The sequence below is a fragment of the Molossus molossus genome, unplaced genomic scaffold, assembly GCF_014108415.1.
Source record: "Molossus molossus isolate mMolMol1 unplaced genomic scaffold, mMolMol1.p scaffold_m16_p_3, whole genome shotgun sequence".
NCBI classification, from domain to species: domain Eukaryota; kingdom Metazoa; phylum Chordata; class Mammalia; order Chiroptera; family Molossidae; genus Molossus; species Molossus molossus.
This window is the reverse complement of record NW_023425366.1, coordinates 120,368,115-120,380,920: the sequence shown is the minus strand read 5'-3', so window position 1 is coordinate 120,380,920 and position 12,806 is coordinate 120,368,115. Positions and strand designations below refer to the sequence as shown.

At 56.0% G+C, this 12,806-nt stretch overlaps 2 protein-coding genes across 3 annotated transcripts; one reads left to right on the top strand and one right to left on the bottom strand.

Moving 5' to 3' along the window:
• The first annotated feature begins 247 nt into the window (after window positions 1–247).
• On the top strand, window positions 248–6,110 carry NUBP2 (nucleotide binding protein 2). 2 transcript variants are annotated; one of them, XM_036280675.1, is made up of 7 exons: window positions 248–282; window positions 3,158–3,276; window positions 3,416–3,614; window positions 4,292–4,446; window positions 4,582–4,692; window positions 4,844–4,913; window positions 5,454–6,110. In XM_036280675.1, exons 1-7 carry the CDS (start codon window positions 267–269, stop codon window positions 5,597–5,599), a joined length of 816 nt encoding a protein of 271 aa, XP_036136568.1. In that variant the 5' UTR covers window positions 248–266; the 3' UTR covers window positions 5,600–6,110. The 2 variants fall into 2 exon arrangements, with proteins under 2 accessions (XP_036136568.1, XP_036136570.1); XM_036280677.1 differs by lacking the exon at window positions 3,158–3,276 and having other exon boundaries at window positions 249–282.
• A 1,300-nt stretch (window positions 6,111–7,410) lies between these two features.
• IGFALS (insulin like growth factor binding protein acid labile subunit) lies at window positions 7,411–10,195 on the bottom strand. Its single transcript, XM_036280674.1, has 2 exons — window positions 10,150–10,195; window positions 7,411–9,212 (listed from the first exon to the last, which is right to left on the bottom strand). The coding sequence occupies exons 1-2, from the start codon at window positions 10,163–10,165 to the stop codon at window positions 7,411–7,413; spliced, it is 1,818 nt and encodes a 605-aa protein (XP_036136567.1). The 5' UTR covers window positions 10,166–10,195.
• Between the last annotated feature and the right edge of the window lie 2,611 nt (window positions 10,196–12,806).

Below are 12,806 nucleotides of genomic sequence, written 5' to 3'. Positions count from 1 at the left end.
CCCCTGGGACGAGGGGCGGGGTGGGGTGGGGAGGCGGCCCCACCCTTAGGCATTGACACGGAAGTGGGTTTATCTCCGGTACGTCGCCACACCGGAACTTGCGTAATTCTTTATGCAACCTAATTGGCTAAGAAAAGCGCGAGTGGACCTATCAAGAGGAGCCAGGGGACGGGCTCAAGTTTCCCATTGGCCCAAAGGCTCTACGTTCTGACTGGAGGCGGATGGATCGAAAGGAAGCGAAGGGAAGGCGTGCAACAAGCGGAGGGATGGAGGCGGCGGCTGGTGAGTCTGCGGACGCCGGGGGTAGCGGGAAGAGGCCGGCCGGCCGGCAGCTGCTGGTCGGGGTCCTGGGTGTTTGGTGAAGCGTCGTATTTATAGTGTAAGGGTCGCAGAAACTCACGTGTACTTAGGTATGTAACCTCCTCAAGTTACAACTTTTCCTGTAAGTGCAGCGCTGTTCGAGAACGTGAGTTCAGGGGAACCCAGAGAAATCATGTGCGTTGTTTGTCGTTAAAAACAGTACTGCCCTGTTTTATGCCACGGTTTTGTTGTTGTTGTTTGGTGATGCCACAAGAAAACAGGAAGAAGTCGTTTAAATACGGGGTTTTAAAAAGAAGACACCAGTCCGGCCGGTGTGCCTCAGGGGATGAATGTCAACCCATGCACCAAGAGGTCACCGGTTCGATTTCGGTCAGGACACACTCTCCCTCGGAAAAAAAATTAAAAAATAAAAATAAAAAGAAGACACCAGAACATCACTTTTAATTATTTGTGAAAGTTTATTTTCTAGCTTTCTAAACCTTAATACTTGAAAAAAATGAAAGTTGTTTTGGACCGAATACAAGCGGGTAAAATCAGATTTGCACAGATTAGCCAAAATAGACTTTCATAAGTAGGGATTTACCACATTTTGGAAGATCTTGTGTCTGGTACCTTGGACACCAAGCTCTTACATGCTAAATTCATCCATCAGACTGTAAACACTGGCCAAAAAAATCTGGAGCAGGTTTTTAGAATAAGGGAAGATTTGCTACAAGGTAAGAAGATTATCTTCTAGATTGACTAATTTTAAAAGAGTCGGCTTCTTTTTTAACTAGGGGAAAATGTACGTAAAAATCCAAAAGGCCTAAGTGGGTATGCAGTAAAAAAAAAATATTAAAAAATTTATCTCCCTGTGTCCAGAGGCAGTCCCTGGCATCAGTTACTTGTTTTTGTTTGTTTGTTTGTTTTCTTTATTAATTTTAGAGAGAGGGGGGGCAAGAGAGAAACATTGATGAGAGAGAACATTGATTGGCCCCCACCTGCATGCCCCCCACTGGGGATTTGGCCCACAACCTGGGCATGTGCCCTGACTGGGAACATGGATTGTCTGCTCAACCACTGATCCACACCAGGGAATAGTTATTTGTATCTTTCTAGAAAGATTCCTTACATACAAAGAGTTATAAATTTGTGCAATGTATTGGATAATCCTGTTTGTCTAGACTTAACATTGGTTGTACTTAAGGATGAAGCTGACTGGGATTTGTTATCTATACAGGGGCTCCTCACTTTCTTCTGGGGGAAGAAACTGCTTTTCTTGCCCCTTCCCGCAGTCTTACATCTAGTAGGCACTGGTGAATGCACGTGGTTGATTATCCATTTATAAACTTTTCCAGTTCACTTAGGGAAAAGATGCTTTGGTTAACCCTTAACAATTGCTGTCTGAAAAGTTCACCTGTTTCCAGTTACCTGCTAAGAGAATGAGTGTCCTGTTTGAGTCTCAGATAAAATTTCCCACTCCCACCAGTGAGGAAAGTGAGTCATAGTGATCAGGAGCTTGGCTGATCCAGGATCCAGATCTGGCTGTTCTTATGTTTCCACCTGAGCCCTCCCCTCCACCCCAACAAAAGTGAAGTTGACTCCCAAATACCTTTTTTTTTATCCTCACCCAAGGACATTTTTGCATTCATCTTCAGATAGAGCGGGAGAGAGAGAGAGAGAGAGGCATCGATGTGAGAGAAACACATCAACTGGTTGCCACCCGCACAACCCCAACTGGGGTCAGGGACGAACCACAATCGAGGTACATGCCCTTAGCAGGAACCGAACCTGGGATTCTGGTCCACAGGACGATGCTCTAACCGCTGAGCCAAACCGGCCAGCGGTTTGATGTTAAAGCAGTTTAAGTAATTAACCTTTTAAATTACTTGAGGGGTGACCTCAAACCACCATCTGGGGACTCATTTGCAGGCAGTGATCCAGGTTGAGGTTGTGCCCTTGTCTTACAAGATGTTACAGCCCCAGGTGCTAGAAGCATATCTAGGAAAGGCACTTGAATGCAGTGGTGACAAGGACCTGCCTGAAAGTCAGGGTGGGTGCCCTCTGAGTTCTTCCTAGGGAAGCATGGGAGATGGGGCTTTGGAATATAACCTTGAGAGGTGGGTCAGGAGGAAGGACTGTATTTCTGTGTTGATTGTGGGACCCTGTCTGTGTGTGGGGAGGGTGGTGGAGAGAGGAGCTTGTTGGAGGCAGGGTGGGGTCCTGAGGATGCTGGGGCAAGAACGTGGGCTATTTCAGAGGTGCTGAGAGTTGTGTGTATGCAGATGGTAACCCATGCAGGGATTGAGTTGGTGAACATTTATTTGGTGACATTTGGGGCTCTTTGGAAGGAAGAGCTGGATCAAAGTGGCTGGCAGCCAACAGCAGTCTACAGAGTTGTTGGGCCCAGGACCTGTGGGCCCAAGGATGCAGGGGCATCCTCTGGCCGTCCTTGTGTACCTAGGCTTTCTTAAGGCACAACTGGCAGCCAGGTGACACTGACATTCACGCACATGCATGATTGCAGATGCTCTGGGTCACCAGAGCTGTAAGGGTCCCTCCTGAGAATTGGAGGCCAAGGCTGCTTGCATTGTTTCCATTGGAATCAGCTGGGAGCCGGCAGTCTTTGGCTTATTGCCATGTGTGCAGTCACATGTGCGCATACTAGAAAGAGGAACAATTTGGGTCATTTCAGACAAAAGAGAGTGGCCGCATTGGAGGAACCAAAGCTTTGGGTCTGGGGCCTGCAGGAAGACCTTTGGGTGAGGGGCAGGTCTCAGGACTCACATGGTGACCCAGAGAGTGATCAATGATGAGCATCTGTGTGAAGGGTCTCCTCACTTATTCTTCTGAGCAGAGCCTGGAAACCTGGCTGGTGTCCGGCACATCATCCTCATCCTCTCGGGAAAGGGGGGGGTCGGGAAAAGCACCATCTCCACAGAGCTGGCCCTGGCTCTGCGTCACGAGGGCAAGAAGGTGAGTGCCTCCCACCCTCACCTGTCCCCCCCTGAGCCGCTCCTGCCCCTTCCTCTTGTGGGCGGACATAGAAACCAGCTGGTTTCTTCCTGCCTTGGGACACCCCTATGTGCCATGCAAACGTCCTGGCTCCTTGCAGGTGGGGATCCTCGACGTGGACCTGTGTGGCCCCAGCATCCCCCGCATGCTCCAGGCACAGGGCAGGGCTGTGCACCAATGTGATAGTGGCTGGGTGCCTGTCTTCGTGGACAAGGAGCAAAATGTCTCCCTCATGTCTGTGGGCTTCCTGCTGGAGAAGCCGGATGAGGCTGTGGTGTGGAGAGGCCCCAAGAAGAACGGTAATGACCATGCAGGGGACTTCCCTGTTAGCCTTCCAGCCTCCCTCAGCTGATCACTTGGTGCTCAATTTAAAAGCTGAGCAAGAGCCTGGGGCTGCTGGCCCTCGCCACAGGCCTCCTGCTGCTCACTCCTGATCAGACTTGGGTGTGGTGTTGGTGTCCAAATGGCAGTTGTGGGCCATGAGAGCAAGACAGCTATGTGGCCATCAGCTCTGGAGCCCCCTTCCCCTGGGCTGGAAGGGTGGGTCTGCTCACACCTGAGCCCAGCCTGTGTGCCCTGGGGGTAGGGGGTGAGGCACCAGGGTTGGGCCCCTCCAACTGGCAGTGAGGCTGCAGATGTATCGGTCTCAGGATGGGCGCTGCTCCACTCAGGTCATCTTCTCAGGCTGTGAAAGCTGAGGTGTCCCCAAAGCTGGGCACAGGCCCGGCAGGAGGGTCACAACTCCAGCTGGCCTCTATGGAGGCCTAAGCAGAAGTCCTGCAGGGTGGAGTGACCCAGCAGCTTCGAAGAAAGGGGTGCCTCCCTGTTCCACTGCACCCCCACCTCCCACCCTGGATGAGGAGCAGCATGGCACCCTTGTGCTCACAGTACCTGTAGAGATGCTCTGCACTGGAGATCAGGCGGAGGTGATGGGTGTGGGAGACCCCTGTCACTTGACCTCCCTGGGTCTTTGCAGCTCTGATAAAGCAGTTTGTGTCTGACGTGGCCTGGGGGCAGCTGGACTACCTGGTTGTGGACACGCCCCCAGGGACCTCTGATGAGCACATGGCTGCCGTTGACGCGCTCCGTCCCTACAGCCCCCTGGGGGCCATCGTGGTCACTACGCCCCAGGTACTGCAGAGCATTGTCCCATTTTTCCAGTGTGTCTCCTCACCCAGGTGGGCACCTTTTCCTACTCTTTATGCTCCTCTTGGTTGAGTGTTCTGGATTCCCATTGGCCTGTCCTGGCTCTTCCCTGGTCACTAGGCGGTGTCTGTGGGGGATGTGAGGCGGGAGCTGACCTTCTGTAGGAAGACAGGGTTGCGGGTGATCGGCATTGTGGAGAACATGAGCGGCCTTGTCTGTCCACACTGCATGGTAAGTTGTGGGGCTGTTACCCGCGTGGGTGTGAGGTGAGGCTGCGGGGGGAAGAGGATGCTGGCGCACACCCCAACCAGCTCCCTGGGCCTGGACTCCACTCCCTGAGTGCGGAGCGAGTCCTCAGGTGGACCCTGCGCCTCTGCCTTAGGAGTGCACCAACGTCTTCTCCCGGGGAGGCGGCGAGGAGCTGGCCAGACACGCTGGAGTCCCCTTCCTAGGTGAGCGGGTCAGGGCTGCCCCTTGGCCTCCACTCCAGGTGGTCCCACCTGCCTGTGTCCACCTGTCCTCCTCACGTTGTGGGTATCAGTTCATGTCTAATACCAGTCACTGCTGATCAGCCTGAGGGGAAGGCGGTACCATCAGGCTTTGAGCCGAGCCCTGGTGGCAGCCTGCTGAGGCCCCACGGAGGGCAGAGTGGCTGTGGCTCTGGCTCTGGGAACTCCTCTGTGGGGTGGAGGTTAGGGGGGGACACCAGTGGTACATGGCCATGTGTCCCCAGTGCTTGCCTTGCACTTTCTGCAAGTGGGCAGCCCGAGGCAGCAGAGCTGGGCCTGCTGGGTGGGCTGGTTGCCTTTGAGGTAGAAATTGAGCCCAGTGGCCCTTCCAGGCACCTCAGCCAGAGCAAGGCTGCAGGGGTCCGCTCTGGGCTACAGCACTGTGACAGGCTCCTGGGCAGTGGGAGGTATATGGGTATGACCTCCCAGGCCTCGCTCTTACCACCTTACCCCTTCCCTGGCCCCCTTCCTCTGTCTTCGCAGGCTCTGTGCCCTTGGACCCCGAGCTCTCGAGGAGCCTGGAGGAGGGCCGAGACTTCATCCAAGAGTTTCCCCAGAGCCCTGCCTTTCACGCACTCTGCTCCATAGCCCAGAAGGTTTTGAAGGAGACACCGGTTCAGCTCTCCTGACCAAGGCATCTCCTTCTGGAGCCACTGTGGGGCTTGAGCTCACAGATTCAAGCAGAGGTCCTGGCTGTGGTTCCAGGAGCCTGCAGGTCTGGCCTGTGGGGCTGTCACTGTGTCCACCTCTCCCTCCCGGGCCCTTTAGAGACGTTTCATGCTTTAACAGCATCTGGGCACCAGAGCCGTTGACAATGAGTGGTTCTGCTGGCTTGGTCTGTGGCAGGCCCTGGGGATGGCTTGGGGTCCTAGTGCCATAGCCTGAGCTCTGGTGCCTGCACGTGACTTTGTGCCATGGTGCTCACATGTCCCAGCCAGGCCGCTCCTGATGCCCACGTCTCCACATTGTCCACAATGCTTGTGGGTCTGGAAACTGGCTGGGGGCCTTTGTCGTCCTCAAGTGCCTGGCTGCTGGCCAGGCCATAAGTGATTGTGGTCATGGAAGGGTGCACCCTGTAAGATTAACTTGGGAGGCGCCCACAATTAAATGTGTCCTACCACTACAGTTATAAGTGTGACATTTCTAGATCATTCCACCTTGGTCCTGCTGTGCCCTAGAGAGTGGCTGTGTCAGCATTCACCCTAAGTCCTGGGGGCTGGGTCAGTAGGCCCGTCATCAACAGGCCCCTGAAGACTAGGATGAGGATGTATTTACAGAGGAATTGGTGTCAGAAATGTGTGCGTGGGGTCCTTGGCTAGTGCTGACTATCGTCTGCTCCCTCCGCACTGCAGGACCTGGACATGCAGTCAGTCCTGGGCTCTGCCTTCCCAGGGAAGTCCACTCCGGAACGCAGAGTAGTGGCAGGGTGCCGCCCTCTCCAAAGGAGGAAGGGCTGGCAGCAGAGACCTGGCAGCTCTGGGGTGGGGATGGCCAATCTCGGGTACCACTTCCTGGAGGTATTGGGGTATTGAGGAAGGAGGCTGTGTCAAGAGGAAAGGGGAAGAAAGGGATTGGCCAAAAGCAGTGGGGTGTAGAGAGGATTGGCACCCCCTCTGGCCCCAGTTGACACGAACTGCCTGGGCCTCTTGGATCAGAGGCTGCCTGGGCTGTGCCCCAGCTTCCCAGGCCTAGGCTGCCTCCGAGAACACTCCTAACAAGAATCCGAGTACGTGCCCTCCACTCAGGTGGAAGTGGGCGTCCTGGGAGGGCCGGGGTGGGAGGACACGGAGAGAGTCCAAGCACAGGGAGGGAGGTGTGAGGGACTGGCAGCCCCAGGGTGTGGGCTGCGCTGGCATAAAGAGGGGACTCCACAGTACCCACGCTGATGCTTTCCCTCTCCCAAGTTTCACCCCTGCTTTTAAATTTTAGATTGCTTTTAATTTTTTTTGTTTTTGTTGTTAATCCTCACCCAAGGATATGTTTTCCATTGATCTTCGAGTAGGAGGGAAGAGGGGGGAGAGAGAGAGAGAAGAGAAACATTAATGTGGGAGAGACACATCAATTGGTTGCCTACCATACATGCCCCAACCAGGGCTGGGGATCGAACCTGCAACCCAGATATGTGCCCTTGATCGGGAATCAAACACAGTACCCTTTGTTGGGCAGGCTGATGGTCTACCCACTGAGCCACACTGGCCAGGGCTATTAGATTGCTTTTAATGGGTGACAGCTGGGGAGGGCTGTGCCTCCAACCCTCCTGATCTGGCCCTCAGGGACCAGGTCAGCAAAGGCCTGGGATTGTTCCCTGAGGAAGAGATCCCCAAGTGAGAAGTGTGGGGCCTGGACCCTGGTTGCTGAGGGGTGGGGTGCCCGCCAGGCTCCAGGGATGGCAAGGCCTGTCCTGAGTCCAGGGCGGTGTCTGGCCTGGACAAGCCTTGGATCAGCAGTGAGCAAAGTGGTCCTCACTAACGTCCCGCAGGTCGAGTCCCGAGATGCTGGGGGGGCTGGCACAGGTGATGTTGTTGTAGGTATACATGGGGGGCTGGCAGTCGTACCCTTCTGGGACGGCTTGAACAAAGCGGGGCACGACAGTGGGGTGCTGTAGGGCAAAGGCCCTCAGGGCCCGGAGGGGGCAGCCACAGTGCCAGGGGTTGCCCTCTAGCCACAGGCGCTCCAGGCCAGACGGCTGTGGCACAAAGGTCCGCAACGAATTGTTCCTGAGGCTGAGGTAGCGGAGCCGCCCCAGCGGTGAAAGGATGCTCTCGGGCAGGGCCTCCAGGTGGTTGTGTGAGATGTCCAGCCAGAAGGTGCGCTGCAGGGGCCCCAGGACTTCCGCTGACAGTGCTGACAGCTGGTTGTGGGACAGGAGCAAGTACTCCAGCTTGCCAAGACCCTGGAAGAGCTGGCTGGGCAGCTGGGTGAGCTGGTTGGCAGTGAGGTCCAGCTCCAGGAGCTCCGGGAGTCCCCATAGGCTCTGTTCCTCGATGGCCGTGATGCTGTTGTCCTTGAGAAAGAGCCGGCGCAGCTTGGAGAGGCCAGTGAAGGTGTGCTGGCGGATGCGGCCCAGGCAGCTGCCCTCCAGGTGCAGGCTATGCAGCTTGGCCAGGCCCTGAAACACTCGCACTGGAAGGTTCTGCAGACAGTTGCCAGAGAGGTTCATGACAGCCACATTCAAGAGGCCGAGAAAGGCTCCCGCCCTGACCTCCTGGATCTGGTTGTCATTGAGTGTGAGCACCTCCAGCTGGCCTAGGCCCTCAAAGGCCTTGTCTGGCAGCTGCCGGAGGCGGTTGTGGCCCAGCCGCAGCTCCTCCAGGAAGTGCAGGTCCTTGAAGGTCCGGGGTCGCAGGCTGGTGATGGCGTTATGTGAGAGGCGCAGGACATGCAGGCCCAGCAGGCCTGGGAAGGTGTCTTCCAGGAGGCCACCCACACGGTTGTGTGACAGATCCAGCCAACGCAGTGCTTTCAGGCCCAGGAAAGCACCTGGGGCCACAGTGGCGATAAGGTTGTGGTCCAGGTAGAGCTTCTGGAGCTTGGGCAACTTGACAAAGACGTTGGCCTTGATGCTTCGCAAAGCATTCCTGCTCAGGTCCAGCTCCCGGAGCTCGCTGAGGCCATGGAAGAGGGGGGGCTGCAGGTAGGTTAGCTTGTTGCCTGCAAGCACCAGCTCACGTAGGTTGGCCAGGCCCTGGAACACTGTGTCAGGGAGCACGGCCAGGCTGTTCCAGCCAAGGTTGAGGTCCCAGAGGTTGGCCAGGCCATGGAAGAGTCCCTCGTCCACCCTGCTGAGGAGGTTGTTGTTGAGGCCAAGTGAGGCGAGACCCGGTGTGTGTACGAAGGTGTGAGCCACGAGACCGCGCAACTGGTTCCGCTCCAGGTGCAGGTGGTACAGGTTCGGTAGGCCCAGCAGCGCCCTCGGTTCCAGGCTGGCCAGTCCACTGCCCTGCAGGTTGAGGAAGCCCAGACTGGAGAAGTTCCGGAAGGCTGCCTCGGGGATGGAGGAGAAGTTATTGCCATCCAGCCACAGGGCCCTGATGCTGTCCGGGATGCCATCGGGCAGCTGTGTGAGGTTCCGGGAACTGCAGAAGACGCTGAGCTCGTCCATGTAGTCATCGTGGCCGCAGGTGCAGATGGCTGGGCACTGCAGGCCCTCGGTGTGCCCTGGCACTCCAGGCTCCACTCCCTCCGTGCTACAGGGGCCCAGCACTGCCCAGGAGACCAGCAGCACCGCCAGGGCCAGGCCTCCTGCAGGGAGAGGGGCTTGGGGAGAGGCGGCACTGGGGCTCGGGTGTGAACCCCAGGGTGAGGGAGACAGAGATTTCCAGACCTCAGTCCGCACATGTGTCAGCTTAGCACCCAGCCCACAGCAAAGCCACTGTAAGAGGAGGTGCTGCTGGTGGGACCAGAGAGGTATGCTGAGGTGTGTGGTCACCCCGCTTAAACTGGAAGCAGAAGGCAGACCGGTCAACTGGCAACATTCTCCAGCTCAGAACGATCACAGGATTGACAAGGTGGTAATACCTGTTCCAGAGAAAACTAAGGGCTGGGCGCCTGGCGATTAGGCCACGTGTCCATTTGTGTCCCTGAAGGGGATACTCAAACCTGGCCAGGCTGCCAGGTGGGCCTGGAGGAAGGCATGAGCAACACCGCCTGGGTGGGTACGTACTAGACAGTAGCCGAGCTCGATCAGCCTGTACCCAGGTACCTGGCCCAGCACCACTGTGGGGAGAGGAACAGGGTGCAAGCCTTGGTGGCAGGTCGGGACCCTAGATCATCAACTTGAGACTCAATTCACCGGAGTCAAGTTTTGTCTCAGAACAAAGGGTACCAAGCTCCCCAGCAAAAATGCCCCAGAACCTCTGCTGGGCACTGGGCGGCCCTTGAAGAGCTCTGGGTCTCAGGGTGGGGCAAAGGCAGTGCTGGAGGGTGCCCCACACCCAGCTGGATGAGGCCAGGCCCGCAGGTGGGGGTGTAAGGAGACACCCACCCTGCCTCCCTTCTGTTGCTATCCTGGGCCCTTAGGCAGAAAGAGGAAAAGGTGACCCTTGGGCCAGGCACAGCTGTACCCTCCAACACCCCTGCAGCCCCATTACCCCCATGGGCTCCCAAAAGTTCAGGCCTACTCAGCTGAGCAATCCCTGGGGTGCAGAGCCCCAGTGGGCTTGGGGACACGGGGCCTCACCTTTCCTCAGGGCCATCCCGCATGCAAAGCAGACAGCAGGTCTGCTGGGGGCTGGCTGTTCCTGCCCTCTGGATTTCCCCACCTCCGCGCTAGCCCTGTCACAGGCCAGCCCATCTCCGCTGGCCCCGGGCTCCATTAACTCCCTCCTGTCGGGTGGCCAGGTGCCCTGGGTGTAGATGGCACAGGGGTGAAGCTGGGGGACTGTGTTCACCCTGAAGCCACCTTCAAGGTCCAAGGTGGGCCATGGTGCAGCTCTGAGGGCCGACAGGGGCCTGTCATGCCCTCCCCACCCCCGCTTCCAGCCCAGCCCTGCAGAGTTGGGCTAGTGTGCGGATGGCGGTGTCCGGTGGAGCAGCCTGGTGCTTGGATAGGTTTGGGGAATCCAGGAAAGGAGGGCCATATGCTGGACTCCCCTGCCCATGGGTGGGCCCCCTCGGGCAGCTCCTAGGGTCCCCCCACCTAGCAGATGGCCATGTGGGGGTTAAACAGGAGCTACATTTCCCAATGGGCCTGACCATCTGCCCTGGCACACTGACCACCCTCCCTTCCCATTTCCTAACAGCCTGGGTGGGGTCGCCCAGCCCAGCATTGGCTTCTCCTGTGACCTCAGGGTCAGCTGGTGTCTGGCCACTGCCCCTCCCCCAGCCTCTCTTCTAGAATGCCTGGCAGAGCCCAGCCACCTTATGTTTGCTTTCAACAGGCAGGTGCTGCTCTCCGTAGAAGAGTGGGGGGAGGCCTGGCCGCAGGAATAGCCTCTGCCTGCTGGGAGCCCCTGTGATGTCCTGCAAAGCTCCTGTGAGGACACAGCCACCTCGTTCTGTACTTAGGGCACTGGGATGTGTGCCCACTGCCTGGCCTAAGGTCAGCCCCAGGTCAGAATGTAGACAAGGTGACGGCTGGCAAGGCTGCTGGAGCCTAGGGGAGCCCCACCACACCCTAATCCAACAACCCTTTCTGCTCTTTCTGCTCAAACCAGCACCTGGCCCTCCAGCCATTCCTTCCCTCCTCCGTAGGGGACCCTCCCTCCAGCTGTCAGCTGCCCCCAGAGTCCCTCACTCTGCCTGGGGGCGAGGGGGAAGCACAGCTGGGTCTGGGCAGGGCAAGGCTTGTGGGGGTTTAGGGGACGCAAATGGAACAGGCCTGCATCTGACTGGACAGTAGGGAGAGGAAGGGTGAGGCAGGTGGGGCTATCCCAACCCTCCCCTGTGGGGTCTGGAAGCTTCGGGCTGAGCTCAGAGGCTGGGCCTGCACCCTCCTCCCAGTGGCAACCCCTCCCCTGCCTCACCAGCAGTGGGGTGGGGGAGGCAGCTTTATCTCCCTCCCTCTATTGAGCTTTGATATTTTTCCAGGTCCTTTCTCAGCTTCTGAGAAATTATAGATCTGCCAGGGAGAAAGTCCACACCCAGAAATTTACAGAGTAAACACCATTTACAAGGTAAAAAGTGCAGACTCAGCAGGAGTTCTGGGGCCAGTGGGGCCTCTTCTCTGGAAAGTTCTCTCACGGAGGGCCCTCTGTTCTGGAGAATGAGGCTGGAGCAGGGTGGGTGCACGTGGACATGGAAAGGAGGGTGAGGGGTCCTGTCACTGAACATTTGCAAGTTGGGACAGGAAATTCCTGTGAATCTCGGTTGAGCTTGCATGGCTGGCAGACCCTTACAGGATTTTGGCAGCTGGACTGGGTTTGTTTGTTTTTCCCTTTTATGTTTTAAAGTTGATTTTGAGAGAGAGAGAGAGAGGGAGAGAGAGAGAGAAAGAAAGAGAAACATCAGTTGGCCACCTCCTGCATGCACCCTACTGGGGATCAAGCCCACCACCTGGGCATGTGCCCTGACTGGGAATCAAACTGGCGACGTCTTGGTGCATGGGTCAACGCTCAACCACTGAGCCACTCCGGCCAGGCTGGGTTGGGTATTTTTAAATCTTCCTTGAGTTTTGCAGTAACCCTTCCAGAGTAGTTAGGGAGCCACACCTTCCTGGGCACCAGGGGTGCCCTGACACCACAAGCTGCTCTGTCTGCTCTTATCCCACTGGCCAGTGGGTTGTCCTGTCCTGGGAAACGCATGTTTCAGTCTGTGGCCAATTTACTTTTTGGTTGTCAAGTGTGATTTATAAGATTTTTTTTTTTTTATCACATTCAGATGCAAGCCCTTTGTCAGGTGTGTGGGATCCATGTTTTTTGCCCGTAGTTTACTTGTTTCTGCTCTTTATCATGGTTGTGACAAGACTTGTTAATTTAACATGGCCTCTTACAAGCTGTTCTTTGTTACATATTGACCTTGATTTCTCAAATACCAAAAATAAAGATGGAAAAAATCCAAAAATGTCCCTTTCATATAGTCCAATTGGTCAGACTATGGTTTCAAGTCATATTTGGCACATGACTTGTATGTTCTCTTAAAATACCTTGAAAACATGTTATTTACCTTTCACCTGGACATCTGGAGGCTGCCGTCTCCAGTCCACTCCCTAAGAGTGTGAGGCAGAGCTCAAGTTTAATCCTTTTTGTTTGTTTGTTTCACAGGTAAATTCTCTTTTTTTTGTTGTTGGTGGGAATTTTTTTTATCTTTATTGTTGAATGTATTACAGATGTTCCTTATTTTTTCCCCCATCGACCCTCTCCTCCTCACTCCCGCCCCATTCCTGCCTTTTCCCACACT